This window comes from Dermacentor silvarum, chromosome 7 (genome assembly GCF_013339745.2).
Source record: "Dermacentor silvarum isolate Dsil-2018 chromosome 7, BIME_Dsil_1.4, whole genome shotgun sequence".
Classification (NCBI taxonomy): Eukaryota; Metazoa; Arthropoda; class Arachnida; order Ixodida; family Ixodidae; genus Dermacentor; species Dermacentor silvarum.
This window is the reverse complement of record NC_051160.1, coordinates 16883918-16899909: the sequence shown is the minus strand read 5'-3', so window position 1 is coordinate 16899909 and position 15992 is coordinate 16883918. Positions and strand designations below refer to the sequence as shown.

The 15992-nt window shown below is 45.1% G+C and overlaps 2 protein-coding genes across 2 annotated transcripts in view; both read left to right on the top strand.

The window, feature by feature from the left end:
• The window catches only part of LOC119457618 (transmembrane protein 87A), a 99287-nt gene that overhangs the window by 68717 nt on the left and 14578 nt on the right, over positions 1–15992 (top strand). The gene's annotated exons all lie outside the window — the stretch shown is intronic.
• Positions 1228–15783, top strand: LOC119457619 (galectin-4-like). Its single transcript, XM_037719240.2, has 8 exons — positions 1228–1582; positions 1638–1723; positions 1792–1984; positions 5274–5402; positions 8914–8985; positions 9861–9952; positions 13100–13280; positions 15522–15783. The coding sequence occupies exons 1-8, from the start codon at positions 1508–1510 to the stop codon at positions 15663–15665; spliced, it is 972 nt and encodes a 323-aa protein (XP_037575168.1). The 5' UTR covers positions 1228–1507; the 3' UTR covers positions 15666–15783.

Here is a 15992-nt window from a genome sequence, read left to right as displayed (position 1 = left end):
GAATTTTTGTGAATTTTAATAAATACTAACCAGCCGTCTCTGTGAAGTAAAGCTATTTGCTTTAGCTCTACATTCGACAGAGAAAAAGCCTGCGGGCGACACATGTGCTAAGCTAGTTGAGATTAGTGTCTATTTCTTGGGAAATATCTTCGATAAAGTGTTGCGAGTTTCTTAGCACAAATTAACAGATGTTTTTCGGCCCTAAGCAGACATACATGCATGTATAGGTATACATACATACGCATATGCATGCATGTATACATGCATGTAGGTAATTTATCTACATACATGTATGTAGGTAAATTATGGGGTTTTACGTGCCAAAACCACGATTTGATTATGAGGCACACCGTAGTGGGGGAGGACTCCGGAAATTTGGACCACCTGGAGTTCTTTAACGTGCACCTAAATCTAAGTACACGGGTGTTTTCGCATTTCGCCCCCATCGAAATGCGGCCGCGGTGGCCGGGATTCGCGCGACTTCGTACTCAGCAGCCCAACACCATAGCCACTGAGCAACCACGGCTGGTGTCTACTTGGACATCAGCATCAACCCTATGCTCTATGTAATTCGCTTTGATTTCTCAAGCTCTGTGGTGTCCATGATGTAAGATGTCAAATACCATAAATAAAACAGTGGGTGTGTTTTTACTGTTTGTTGCAGCTGTTTGCCTTGTGTTCTGGTTCGTGTGTTCTCACCCTGATGGTGCTGGGTGAGCTTCGTAATAAACATCGCGCATTCGCGGCATCTTTTTATCGTGAAAGCAAGGTCATGTATCGAAGAACGAAGTACTCAGTTTATTTATTATTATTTTTTTCTCCCCGCCTCAAAAGCTCCTCCTGAGTAATCGACCTACATCACCGTGACCTACATACTCACAACCTGGCAAATTAGTTCTGCAGAATTCCGCAAGGTAGAGTAAATGCATGAAAGGAAAACTGCCATCCACCCGAATGTAGCGTGAAGATAGAAAGAAAACCCATACGGGCTTCATCGAAAGGAAGCTTCGCAAATACTTCGCGCACGGGTGTGACTCCCCCCACCCCGGTTACGTCACTACTCGGATGAAACCGAAACCTATCGGAGGTATTTTTTAAAGAAAGTGGTTATTGCCAAGAACATTTCAATTCAGCTTTTGCAACCGTGAATACCAATGTTTTATACTAATATCCACTTACATCTCGCATTATTTACTAACCAATGCGTTTAGTCGTGGCTCGTGGCTATTGCTGCCGTAAGATATTTTGTCTGCCGCGCGCACCGTGAACCCCGTATTTAGAAGAACAGGAAAAACAGCACGCATTCCTCGCACCTTCGCGCGCGTCTTTAGGCCGTCTCAGATTACTGGCCACGTATCTCGTGAATCCACAGGCTCGGCACAGGACGGCGATTATCGACGCTCCGACGACAGCAGCTGGGCAACCGCAGCAGCGATAGCGCTACGCGGGGCGTACTACGTAGCGCGCGGCGTAGGCTGCGTCGGCGCCGCCCCGCTGTTGTGAACAGATGACAGCTAAGTTGGTGTCGTCGGTGCAGGCTCTGCCGCTGTATCCGGAACCACGCTTGGTGACATTTGAACCGGTAGGCTTTGGGCGGGGCCTGGCGCATTGTGCTGCAGCTCTTCTCCATTTCGCAGGTGGTGCCAATGGACCAGCCCGTGGAAAGGCTACTGCCAGGCACTATCATCGATCTCTCGGGCCATGTTCTCGGCAGCCCCAAGAGGTACGACGTCGACGATCGGCGAGTCGATCGCCCGCCTCGACACGATCTGTGGTATATTCCTGCTGCAGGTTCAGCATCAACCTCGTGACAGCCAGCGGCGACATCGCCTTGCACGTGAATCCGCGCTTCGACGTCGGCAACACGGTGTTTAACACGTTCCGCGACGGCGAATGGGAAAACGAGGAGACAGTCGAGCGCCTGCCCGTGCAGCAGGGACAGAACTTTGAGGCCATGATACTCGTCGAGGAGATGGGCTACAAGGTGCTCCTTCTTTTAAGGCATATCTTTATAGACGGCAATACCCCTCACCGAAATAGCCACTGAGCTGTGCAGAAAGCCTCCTCATCGAATCGTATGAAGCTATAATTTTATTGGGCACGTTCACGTGCAGAGACGCAAGGGTAAATATTGATTGTCAACAGGAGTGTTAGTGAATGGGCAGCATTTTTGGTGAGGCCATCCCGGTTGACACACTTGTTAGCAGACAATTAAGTGTTGCTCCATTTGATTTGCCCGCATCTTCCAAACTAGGTCGGAAGGTGCTGCACTTCGCTATTCGTTTCACCAGCTTAGCGTGGTTGGCATCCGCCATTCATTTCGCACTCTAGGCTTCGTGCAGCGAGAACGAGTTAACAGCATTACCTGCATTTGTCGGAGAGCTAATGCAGTGTTTATGCAGGTTGTGCCGTGTCAGTGCACGAGAAACAACTATCACTAAACCTACAGAACTAGTGGGAACTAGTTCATGAAGTGCAGGACAAACCAAATGGACCTTGTACATAATTGGCGATTGATACATAGCTAGAGGTAGCCGTAAAGGGCAAGCTGCCTTGTATCATGCACTGTCTATATTGAAGTAAACAATTGCAAATTTGGTCTGTTGGACAAGAGGAAAGCGAAATAAAAAGAACAAAAGGCCACGCTTACTAGCAGGCAGTGCTTGTCCATCTTAAGTCTTAAGCAACTGTAAAAGGTGTGGAATAAGCAGGTTAGTGAGTGAGATTGTGGTTAGGCTTGTGCGAAATTAAGCCTGCTCCGTTTCGGTTTCATAAATGCCACTTCTTACCATGGGAGAGTAAGACTGCAATTTGCCACTTGGTGCCAATATTACAGCCGAGGGGCTCGAAGTGTTTCTCATATTACTCTCTTCACATGATGACCAGAGCAACATAAGCTTGCTGCCTTGTCTTAGAGACCATGGTTAACAAACTATTCAAGGAGCAGCAACCACTGTTGGACAGTCGATGCAATGTGTCAAATGTAGTAATGCTTAAAGGGCCACTCGCCAAGTTAGGGCATTTGTTTCAGGCAGCCATGGCTTGCAGTTCATGCGGTGATGATCATCTACAATCTTCAAAGTATTGCACCCATGCACAAAGCGAAAGCAGCTGAAAATTCAAACTAATGCTCGTGTATATTTCAGCCTTAAGACGACACCCTGTTCACCTAGTGAGGTGCCATAACGCTATTGTGCTTTCACATCAGACCCATATTGCTTGCTGCGCATTAAATATTTGTGAATAAAAAATCAGTGATTTTCAATGTATGAAAAGCCATATGCTTCTAGAAAGCTATTTACTTTATTAAAAGGAATGATGCACTTCACGGTGTGCATTTGTAGCAGTGTTTCATTGTGCAATTTCATAGAGAACAGAACCGTTAACCAGCACATCTGTAGCGGTAGTATAGGTGGACAGTACGTGCATCTCAAAAAAGCTTTAATAGTTGACATTCGGTGCCCTGGCATCTCAATTGTGCGAGAGTGTGCACCCTTTGTATCAGCTGTGAAATTCCAACCACCAAGCACGAAATTGGATGAAAGAGCCAAAGAAAGCAATTGGCTTTAATAGCCAGCTGCAGTGGGGGGGATGATTTTTGTGAACTGTAGAGTGCACAGGAGTACCTCTGGAAATGTGACATGCAGCAAGAAGGGAGTCAAAAAGATGAGTATAGGAGGCAGGGGGCTGCGGCCCATGACAAAATCGGAGGGGTAGTGACCCTTGGTTCAATGTGGGAGGAGGTAGAAAAAGAATATAGGGGTTGTCAGCAGTGGTTGAGGCAACTGTATAGAAAGCTTCCGTGAGGGTAGGGTAGCCTGCCTCCTTGCACAACTGCTTTGTGGCATTTTTTTTGCTTCTTCCTTGGCTACTACTAAACCTTTTTTAAATATTTTAAGTGGTATAACGCTTCCTGAATGGCCATTTATAACTCCTAGTGCATAACCAAAATCTCGGACAGTGGTAGATGTAGGGGCCATTACAGGAACCGAGGGCTGTCTCAGCAGCCAATGCAGTTTTCTGGAAGGCTTTGTCAGTACTCGCTTATCTCAAGAGGGGCTTTTCATTGCCAAAATGTTACCTTGAAAGGATATTTCAGTAGAGGCATCCAAGCTTATCAGTCATAAGTACGAACTGCTAGATATATAATGCCATGAATCGAAGACTGGACACACAGAAAGGACAGGACCCTTGTCTCTTTTATGTCGGCCAAGGTGTGGCAGATATAATTGCGCAGGCACGTGGCAATGAGAGAAGAAAATGCTACGAAGAGACAGTATGGCAATAGCATGAAAAGCCATACCTGAATAGCCTGAAGAAATCTCCCGGGATAACCTTAATTGCAAACAAGTATAACTTGCACAATGTGGTGGCAATTGTAAAACAGCCACCCATTTGAAAAACAACCTTTGCTTTAAGAGACTGTTTCACATGGCCTTTGTGTCTCTGAAAGCAGTGTAGAGCTCTTGCTGTGTATTTTTGTTCTGATGTTAATTACTGTGGCCTGTCAGATAGGCACACATGACATTTATTCGCTGTGTTTATGGCTATAATGTCATTTTTTAATTATGCTACATGCTATTACACTTTATGTGTTCTTATAAAAACTCAGATACACCCTTGATAACATTTCAAATGTAGTCCGTCCTCAAGAATTTCATGGGAAGAAGAATGGTCGCCCTATGCTAGCCTATCACTTACCTTAACTTGCATCTCCCAGGTTACCTGCTTCGAAGTAGTTTGTATTAAGCAGTTAGCAAGAATGAGGTGAACCAATAGGTTGTATAGTTTGACTTAAGTTAATGTAAGTTTGTTTGCAGATGTTGTGTTAAGCTTTATGAAAAATTATGTTCATGAAAAAATATTGTTTGTGGGTAAACAATTGGAAGTCTTTTGAAGGTGAAAGGCTGCTAAAGAGATACTTGCTTCGAGTAGATCTATATAGACAAGTTCATGAAGCAGGCGAAAGTGATAATGGCAAATTTGTTAAAAAGGTCACTGTGATCTTAAAAACAGTGTGTTTGTCAATATCTGCTGTTTCAACTGTGCAGCTGCTTGTGTGCTGCATCTAAGGTTAATGATTATTAATAAAGTGCGGATGTATCACACAAACAGGTTGCTCAGGGCATACTTTAAATATATGCATGCTATACCCCTCTTTGTTTCTTTTTCATGTCTGCTAGATTTTTACAAATCACAAATCTTTAAGTTCACAGGTTGGCAGGTAAGCAAGTACCACTGTAACTTCACCGGAGCCATGCATATGTGTGCAGGTGGCCTTCAACAAGAACCACTTTGCGGACTTCAAGCACCGGCTGCTCTACAGCATGGTGGAACGGCTCAAGGTGGACGGCTGTGTCACCATCCACCGCGTCGAGCAGCGGCCACCCCTGGGTGCCCTGGTGCGTGCAGTTTTCTTTCTGCGTACCAGTACACCATGTGCACTTATTTTTTTCAAGTCCACAGTACACGTGCCGCTTAATGTAGTGGCGAAATGCACTGTGCTGAAACTGACAACTAACACTGCAGCTTATGTTATTGTTCTGTTATGTTATTGTACTTAAGTACAATGCGCACGCATGATGCACAGCATTAGTGATACGTAGCTTGCATATGCCTAGTGATTGTCACAGTATCTAAGGAAGTAACATGTTGCGGTGTCTTCAATAAACTCTGCTCTGGTGGACCACAGTTGTTCTCTTCGTACAGAGGCTAAAGTGCTGCTAACCATAGCAGCACTTTAATTAACCTCTGTACCAGCCATCAAAAAGCCATCGGCATCTCATCAGAAAGGCATTTGGGAAGAGAATAGTTTTCTTTAATGGCTTTACATGCAGCTTCACCAGGAGTGGTACTTGAATGTAATGACAGAGCGTTTTCTTTTATATTGATGCGAAAGCGTCAAATGGTTCATTGAGCGAAAAAGCCAGCGTCCGGTGTCTGTAGCAGCAAAACGGCACCTAAATTCCCATTGGTTGCAACACCAGGGCACTCAACGGAGCAAAGCGGGCAAAAGGGAACACCTGCTACTGTAGTTGTTCTGTGGTGTTGCGTGAGAGGAGAGGGCATTTGCCACGACACCAAATCACCCTCGCTCTCGCAAGCCTGTGTTATCCGCGCGTTCCTTGTCAGCGCAAGCTCGTGCCTGCGTTGTAACTGCTCCTCGGTAAGGCCAAATCAAAATGCGCCAAGTGTCTCAACGCGCTCGCTTGCCCGCGAGAAGTTTATAACTCGAAGGACCGCTCAGTGGCGTGTAATTAGACATAAATGCTTTCGCATTTGCAATTCATAAAAAGTGCGTAGGTGTACTCGAATTTTCTTATTTCTCTTGCAGTTAGAAATGTCTTTGTGCACTTAGCTTGCCATCTGCTTTGAACACGGGGCGCATGTGAAGATCTTTATTCCTGTGTAAAGAGAATTTCTAGGTAACACTGAATAGGTGGACTGGGTCATCTTCAATTTTGGCTAAATTTACATATATGTGGCACACTTTGAACCTGGAAACACTGTACCGAGCATAAGTATATTAAAAAATTGTTTTATTTACCTACAGAAAGAAAAAAAAAAGGCTTCTGGAGTTGCCAAATCTCCATTTCAGCATATTTAATGATCTTTACATTCTCCAGTGTTTGTAGGGGGAATCGACGGTAGCTAACCGTAGTCTTGTGTGGGAATGTATTCCAGAAACATTTTTTTTTTATTTCATGACAGCAAACAAACCTCCCTGCAATGGAGATTTGTTTCCCACGATATTGTAGGACAACTTCGCAACATGCTGAATAAAACGACGCTAGCTACAGAACCACGAAAAGAATAAACAACAGGGGCACTGACTGTCAACTGGTAGTAAAGACATGCTATATACATACATAGGAAATACATATGCATGAAAAAGGGAGAAGGTATAAAATATAGCCAACATCACATCTGCATGTCATTGAGGAAAGGAACTTACTGAAAAGCTGTCGGTCACCAACTCTGGAGAAGTGAAGTGCAACTTATCAGGCGGACGAACTGAAGACCGTTTGATAAACAAAGTACAAAGAAAAGTAACAAGGATAACAGATAGCTCTTGTAAATGGCTAACAGCCCAAAAGACAACAACAACAAAAGTAAAGGTAACAGTAGTAAAAAGAAAGTGGCAGATGACTATGTGCGTGAAACCCAAACAAATCTAGCTGTTGACATGTGTAATCTCCTTGTCAAAATCAACGGCCTCCTGATAATTGTGGAAGCTCTCTTTTGAGTGGTATACGCCTCCTAAATCTCAAGTGCTCGCTGCTCCCATTATTTCCGTACTGCGCAGGCCTAATAAACAATGGGTGAACATCCACAGGTGTCACAGTACGCACAAATGTGACATTTGGTATATGTAGTGCATTCCTGCCTTTTCATGTATATGTTTCTTTCCTGTGAATAAAGCACCGCTCGATAGTCAGCATTGTTTCATCTTTCTATGGTCATGTAGCCAGCAATGTTTTTTTTTTTTTCCCCTTCATAATTTACTTCACCTACTAGCCCAACATTGCACTCTTGTACAACTTCAGAAATTGTCTCAATGTAGGCAGTGATATAATCCTTATAGTAACATTTTTTTTTGTTTATTGAAAAAACTCTTGCAGCCATCAAGATTAAGTGTATGATATCTGTCATAATTCCATGTCTCTGTCATGATAAATATGTCAAGTTTAATGAATGACCAAAATTATGGAATTCTCAATTAGTAATTGAAAATTTGACAATTTTGGTGATTCATAAGCGAACTTCTCTGAGAACTTATGAATTACTGACTTGAAAAATTATACAGTAGAACCTCGCTGATACGATCTCGATTATGCACGATTTCCTGGTGCCTACGTTCGCGATTGAGAATACTAAACATGACCCATTACAGTTGCGCTTCTTTTTTCCTGGTTCATACGTTCCCGGACAGCACGATCTTTTGGCACCAACGTTGAGTACATCGCCAAACTGCGATCGTATGATACATTTTTCTGGCCGCTAGATCCCACGAAAAGGCAAGAGCCACTCGATCGAAAACAGTAGCCACCCGTCACAGCAGCTTCCCCGCAGTACTCACCTGCCCGTCTCGCAAGAAAACGTCTGTGCGCTCTCTTTTTTATTCTGGTATCAGCAAATACCTTCCTCGCTGGTTGCACGCCCCATTCCCAGCATTCACTGCCAGTCCTATTGCAATAAGCATCTTCACCTATCTGTTCCACAGCGAGTATGACGTAGTGCCGTTGAAACGCACTGCTGTTCTATGCTGCAGGCGGCACGAAGTGAGTGTCATGTTTCGATCAGGCGGCATCATATTCCGGTGTTGCCCACAAGCTCGATTTCATTTTTTTTTTTTTCCGCAATGGAAAATGACAGTGCGCAATTGAATGACAATGGTCGCTTGGGCGCACAGGCTTCGCATGCATCAGCGTCTCGTGCCTTAAACATTTGCGCCGAGTGGGCACGTCAAAACTTCCCGCCAAAATGCCATGCCCCGCTCGGAAGAAGCTGCAGACCCAGGCCAAATCTGAAGAACGCAAACACAAGTTTGCCGAAACCACGAAAACGACAACGTGCGCGTTGGCGTTGGCATCATGTGCTGCAACGATTGGTGCAATGCTTCGCATTGCGTAGATGTGAACTAATTTAAGTTTGCCAATTTTTTAAGTGACTTCGGATCATACGTTTTCCCGGTTATGTTATTTTTCACATTCTTTTGCGAACCGTATGAACGAGGTTCTGCTGTATTACACGGATAGTCCGTCTTCATTTCCTCTTCTGTCTTTCCCACCCCTCCCGCTACTGCATAGAGCATCTCAATGAGTGTGAACGCTTTTTGGTTCGCTCAGACTCTGTGATAAAAAACGGACAACTTCGTGGTGGCCTGTTAAAAGCTTGCTGGTTTCCATGCAGATGCCCCCCATGGAGGGCTTCCAGCAACCGGAACAGACGCTGGCTATGGAGCCAACCATTGTGTACAACCCGGTAATCGATTCCACTTATTTGTTGTCCGGCCATGCACGTGTCATGACCCGCAACACACGATAGCTGTGGCCAGAGAACTAGATGAAGTAATGCAACAGGAGCGCAAAAAAGGCCGCGTCACAAGTGTAACCATGGATAGGCTTGGTGAGCAGCAGCAGCAGTGAGTGAACACAACATGTAGCTTGCCACTGTGAGAGTTGTATTGCAATATTTAGCATCTGATAGAGCACTACCTAGCCCTCCTGATGCCAGGAGCGATATTCTCAGATGATCACTTTGGTTGATAGGTTCACATTTGCGATATGTTGTATGACATGGCTGCAGACACTCCGGTGCATCCGGCCAACAGCATTTTTGGTGCCGTGCCAAGCTTGCTATGTTCGCACGGTGCCAGCAATGCTGCCTGCTGTTATACACTGATGCGTCCGGTGCCAACTCACTCAAAGTCTAGTGAAAGTGATTGTATCAATGAAAGTGATTGCGCAAGAATACCTCCCCATTTGAATGAATTAAGCAGACCCATAGTGTCGTGCAGCAAGTTGATGCCGTTATAAAATTATTGCCACGTAGGACAGACATTGTTCCATAAAGTTGAGGGTAAGGCATCACCCCAGCGAGGTGCTGGAATGTTGCACATAGTGTTGAGCTTGACTGCTGCTTGGAAGAAACGTCCAAGAAGTAGTTACAGGAAACAGTGCGAGGTATGATCGGTCCTGGTAGCTTCTAACATTGTGAGTGCAAGCATAAGCATGTTACTAGTTGAGCATGGATTAGCTACAGAGCTGGCGAATGCTCACAGAGTGAAATAGGTCTGGCAGCAACTGGGAATGGCAGTCCGCAAAGGAGCCCAGTCTGAACTGTCTTCTGCCTTGCAGCCGACGCCCTTCCTGCACATGTTGCCTGGTGGCCGCCTTGCGCCAGGTCTGATGGTGTATATCAGCGGCCGACCACACAGCGAGGCCACCTCGTGAGTCACGCATGCCCTCGTCTGCACAAACCTCGTGGAAGTGTTAAAATATGGAGCATGTCATTTCAAAGCAATGCAACCTGGAACTGTATTATGTGAGGATTCTATTTGTCTGATTCTATTAGCCATTGCTTATCATCTGTCCTGATGCTTGGCCGATCTTGGCGATAGAAGATGCCAGCAATGCTGCCTGCTATTATACCCTGATGCGTCTGGTGCCAACACTCTCGAAGTCTAGCGAAATTGATTGTATCATTGAAAGTGATTGCGCAAGAATACCTCTCCATGTGAATGAATTAAGCAGACCCATAGTGTCGTGCAAACCATTGACAAAGGGCGAAAAAAGAAGAGAAAAAAAGAGATAATTGTTACATAATACGGGCCCTGGTTCTGTGTAAAGTAGAGCGCTAAGCTTGGCTGGGTATGACTTCGGCATTGGTATAAGCCATGTTTCTGTAAGTACAGTGGAATCTCGATGATACGAATCTCACGGGGTCACTAAAAATATTCGTATTAGCCAAAATTCGTGTCATCGAAACACAATTAAAACTAGCTAAATTAAGGGGGGACGCGAGGATCAGATCGCGAAAATTGCGAAAAAAATCAATCTTTGCAAACCACCCGTTTCGGTATCTGCAACGTCTAATCTACGCTGTATCAGAATGGTTTGGCTGAAAACGCACTAAAAGTGGCCGAAAAAGATTAATTCGTCAGTGCGCAGGGCGACAAAACTGCTTTAAATCACGCACAATCACCGCAGTTCACGGAGACATAGCTCGTATTTCCCGCCACCGAGCGTCGCCATCTTGGTATCGCTCGAAAGCTCAAACTTTCTCTGTTCCGCTTCTCAATTCGTCCGTCGACGCACAAACACAAAAGGAGCGCGGGTCTGCGATAAGTAGTCACACGGGCCCTCCGATGAAAGCATGCCTCCGATTGGCTGCCGTGCTGAAAGGTGTCTCTCCATTGGTTGCTGCTGTGGTAGAGGCAAGACGGCAACCGCAGTTGTCTGCTTCGTAAACCACGCCTGGCATCTTCACTTGACACGCAGAATTCGGATTACTGAGAGCTCCCAGGTTAGTGATGGATCGTCGCTCGTTGGAGAAGAAATTTCGGACGAAGCACACCTTCGGAATATGGAAGCGCAAGCCTCCTACAGCAAGAAAATACGGCGATTAGCGGGAGAAGCGGAGGAGCACCCGACTTAACGTGCCGCGCTACCTTGCACCGTGTGACTCCTGCAGCGAAACCGACAATCGCCCTGTGCCATCAGCACCAATAACGCAGTCGACGGAAGACGCGCCAACGGAGGCTCCCGCGCCCCAGCGTACGGCCGCGCGAATCAGCCGAGATCGTATCTCGGTAGACATAGCTCGCTGCGACTAGGCAAAATGGCGCAAACACACAGAACGCGGCCTGAAGCACAGCAGCCACTCCATCCGATGGCACGTGGAAAAGAAGGAAAAGCACAAAAGCAACAAAAGCGCCACCGCTTCAAACTCTTCGCGCCCAGCCTCCGCGCTGTCCGGCGCCGCGTCCACACCTCCGCACCAAAAGAGAAAGGGGGAAACGTGTGACTGCACGCTGTTCTCTTTCGCGGCCGTCGTTGGGGCGGCGTTTATTCGTATCAACCGACGCGTGTCGAAAACCGATTCGTAACAACCCTTCTCTAGTACGTTGCAAAGTAATGGGGCTCGGCCGGGACCACAGAAAAATTTGTATCATTCGGAAATTCGTATTAGCCGTGATCGTATCATCGAGATTCCACTGTACTAACATGTTACGTCAAAGATGAGAAGAGATTAGACACAGTCATGTTTAGGAAGAAAACTTCTGTATGGGGCGAGAGAAGCCTTCATGAATACTATAATTAGCACCCTTTAATTTGCCTCTGCTAGATAGAATATTTTCTTATGTTTTAAAAACAGCTCATTTCACAGTGGTTAGGCAATTTCAAGTGTTTGAATAGTACCTGAAAAATGGAATTGAAGACATTCAACAGCATTGGTAACCAAACATTGTTATTAAGTTCATGCTGCTGACCAAACCACTTCTATATACTCTTGATCCTTCCTATACAGAGTGTCCCAACTATCATGCACCAAGATTTAAAAATATGCATATGCTACGTAGCTAAACAGAACCAAGGTAATGTTGTTTGCTGTGACTTGGATATTACTCATATTTTTTTTCGAACAACCGGGCGACTGCCACTCGAGGCACATTGCGTGTATTCGCGGGCTTCTTTCAAGCTCGGAGAAATACTTTTATGTAGCACGTATTGAGCAACAGAAAGCTGTATTGGGAGTTTTTCATGGTGCTCTACAATTTTCTCATTGACACTTTTTATCTAATTATAATATTTTAGAAGTTGAATAATTAAGGCTAATTATGTAATTAGGCGGAATGCAAAAAATAATCAGAGTATCTCCAAGCGATGACAAACAACATTACCTTGGTTCTGTCTAGCTACGTGGCATTTGCATATATTTAAATCTAGGTGCATGATAGTTGGGACACCCTGTATAAACAGTACCTATGCTGTAACTGCAACCACCTGCTCACGTCACTAGACGGTTAAACAAATCATGACAAATTCTATAAATGACGTGGTTTCCTTTAATATTTGCTCATCTTTCCTATTGTGTTGTATTCATGTTGCATTTGTGTTTGAAATGTATCGACAGCATTGATGTGCTTACCTGCCCATCCTGGCACTTGCTTCTCTTGCAATTGCACTTTTCCTCGCTATAACATTTTTTTTTTCTGTGCTTTGAGTTGTGGGGACTGCAAGCTGCTGATGTTTAATCTTGTTCCAGTCAAACCAGGCCAGATTTGATAGCTAGGCATTGCAAGTGCATGCACCAGAGCTCGAGTTGTCTCTTGCCACGGACAGTAGATTTCTCAAAAGCCGGCGAGAGGCATACCCCCCAGAGTCAACATCCCCCCCCCCCCTTTTTTTTTTCTAACATTCGTGATGTATTCTTTTGTGTCTTTGACAGTGTATTCCACTTCTTTCGACTACTACGTGCCTGTGAAGAAACGTGATTCGTTCCTTCATAATGCTGTATGCCATGACGGCACTACAAATAAGATCAAATTGTTAGTCTGTTCATGAAATCGGAGCTCTGTACAACACCCATGCAGGTTCTCGCTGAACTTCCAATGTGGCGGCCTAGGCTCGGACATTGCGTTCCACTTCAACCCGCGCTTCCCTCGCAAGGAGATGGTGCGCAACAGCTTCCAGGATGGTGACTGGGGAACTGAGGAACGCAAGTGCCATGGTTTCCCCTTTGCCCCTGGGGTGCACTTCGACATTCTCATCCGGGTAGGCCCTTTCTTCCCATGGCTTCTCCTCAAAACCACAGACCAATGTGTGGTGAGCCGACACCAGCAGGCAGCAAGCTCAAAAGCATGTAGCATCTTTTAGGGCCTATTTAGTGCAGTGGAATAGAGAAAGAGATTGTGGCTCTGGACTGGCTCCTCTTGACTGCATTGCGAGCATTCCCAAAATAATTTCGGGAGCAAGTGAACAGATAGAAGTTGCACTGTAGGCATTTGCATTGCATGAGCAAACTTGCTGTTCCACGGTACCAGTCAGGCTGCTGTGATATGCTATGGCTGTTCCATATGTTACGATTGCTAACAGTGCACAAAGCGTCGTACAATTAAACCTGGACGTAACGAACTTCAATTTAATGAAATATTTAATGAAATTTTAGTCTAAACATAGCGAAACGTGTCTGTCTGCAATTTCTATGTAATGAAATTTCACCACTGCGGAAACATTGAATGGCAACAACCACGAACGCCACTGCCCAAGTAGTCAAAATATGTGCGGTTCTTTGCAGATTACAGTGGTGTTACAATAAATACACCAAATGCACCGTTATTTATTTATTTTTTCATGCAAAACATGAACAAAGTGTTTCAGTCAATACCACCCGTATATGCTTCAGGTAGTGCAAAAAGCAATAAAAGCTCACTCCATAAATCTGTACTTGTGAAGCACAGAGCCTGTGCGCTCTTTCTCACGAACACCATGCAATGCAGTGAAGGCTGGCGCTTGTGTTAGCCATTCGGTGGCGAGTGCTGCCTGCGTATTCTAGGAGGCTAGTATGGGCAACACCCATTATGTACCACTTATCTTTCCATGAAGCTTCCGTTTAGCCAGCATCATGTGAAGGGCAATCAGTGGTAGACAATGGACAGGCCCTTCATCTGGTTCTCTATTCCGGTTGGCTGACATGACCTGCAGCTTGCTGCGCTCCATGAAATTGGTGAGATGCAGTACGGGGCAGTACACAGCTGGAGGTGCTACCTTTGGAAATCAACGTGCGTAGGCAGCACAAAAATGCGTGCACAGCGTGCGTGACAAGACATGCTGCTGAGTACCAGGCTACAAATTTTGCTGAATTGATTAACTTTCCTGTAACAGTCAAATGCGGAAACAACCGAAGAGGAAAGAGATACAGATACAAATGGCTGTGTGCACCACGCTATTCAAAGGTGAAGCCGCCCCTGCACATTGCACCACACGTACATAAGATAGTGAAGTTAAAAGATGGAAAAGAAGGAAAGAGACTGGGGTTCTTACGCAAGACATAATGCGGATAGAGAATGTTGCTGTTGAAAATACTCAATTATATTTCACGTGGTGAATGAGCGACAAAAGCTTACTCACAAACATATACAGCCAAGTCTCGTTACAATGAAACCCACCTGTGGTGTAGTTGCTATAACATTGCACTGCTAAGCACGAGGTCACGGGATCAAATCCAGGCCACAGCGGCTGCATTTCGATGGGGGGTGAAATGCAGAAACGCCCGTGTACCGTGCATCGCGTGCACGTTAAACATCCCCAGGTTGTCAAAATTAATCCAAAGTCCCCCACTACGGTATGCCCCATAATCAAATAGTGGTTTTGGCACTTAAGACCCCAGAACGTTTTCTTTTTTATAACGAAGCTACATTTGACAGATAAATACCTCCGTTATATCTGATATTTGTTATGAGCATATATTTTTTACATGTAGGTATCAGTGACAAATATTTTAGATTTACTTTGTTATATCGAATAATTTCTTATAACCCTGTTCGTTATATAGAGGTTCGACTGTATCCACAGGGTGCAGGGAACCTTGTTGCACGGTGCGCTCAGGACAGCGTGCAGTGGCAGGTGCAGCCTACAAAAAGTGGTGCTGGGGGAATGTGCAATGGAACAGGAAATATAATTTTCATAAGCTTCTCGCCAGCATACTGTTTGCTATCAAAATAACTGAACAGGAGACTGACAAGCCTCTGTGTATCATGTCTATACCACGTGGAGATAGCACAGCACATCCTGTACAGTTGCGGCTTATGGGGGAAGACTTGAAAAAGAGGGGTGCGGTACTCACGCAAGAATATATGTTATTTCGATGTTAGGAAGTTTGATGCATAGTGCCACTTTTCACGACTTTGTTGTATCGATGTTATTACATTCTTCTGTTGTTCTGTGCAAAGTGCCTTTCTGATGTGGTCGGATGCTGAGATTCTCAAAGTAGATTCACTGGCCTCTCGTTTGCAGGTTTTGGACGCCACCTATGACGTGGCCGTCAATGGCCAGCACTATCTGCAGTTCCAGCACCGGCTGCAGCCACTGCAACGCATTAGCCACTTCAGCGTGGAGGGTGACGTGTTGCTGGCAGCTTGCAAGTTTCAGTACTGCTGAAGCTGTCACTAAGAAAGGCTCAGCATAAAATGCCAATAACTTGTTAAACCTGAATAAAGATCTAGTCTTGAAATGTTACTGGGAATACCTGTTAGAATAAACTCTACATATGTTTGGCTATGCTTGTTGAGTCATCACTGGTGAACATTCGCAAGTGGAAAAGTTGGTGAGAGCAAAAAAATAGTTGGACAAAGAAATAGATGTTACACAAGGCAAGTGTTTGTCCGATGTCCATCTCTCTTTTCTCATGCTGTGCGCGTTTTTGCACTCCATCAAGTATGCACCATCTGGGCCCTCGGCAAGTCCTCTAATTCAAAAGTCACTTGT

Coding starts and splice junctions, on each gene's coding strand:
- LOC119457619 (XM_037719240.2), top strand. CDS start 1,508: ATGACAGCTAAGTTGGTGTCGTCGGTGCAGGCTCTGCCGCTGTATCCG. Junction 5,403..8,913: donor GGCCACCCCTGGGTGCCCTG/GTGCGTGCAGTT, acceptor GTTTCCATGCAG/ATGCCCCCCATGGAGGGCTT. Junction 8,986..9,860: donor CAACCATTGTGTACAACCCG/GTAATCGATTCC, acceptor TCTGCCTTGCAG/CCGACGCCCTTCCTGCACAT.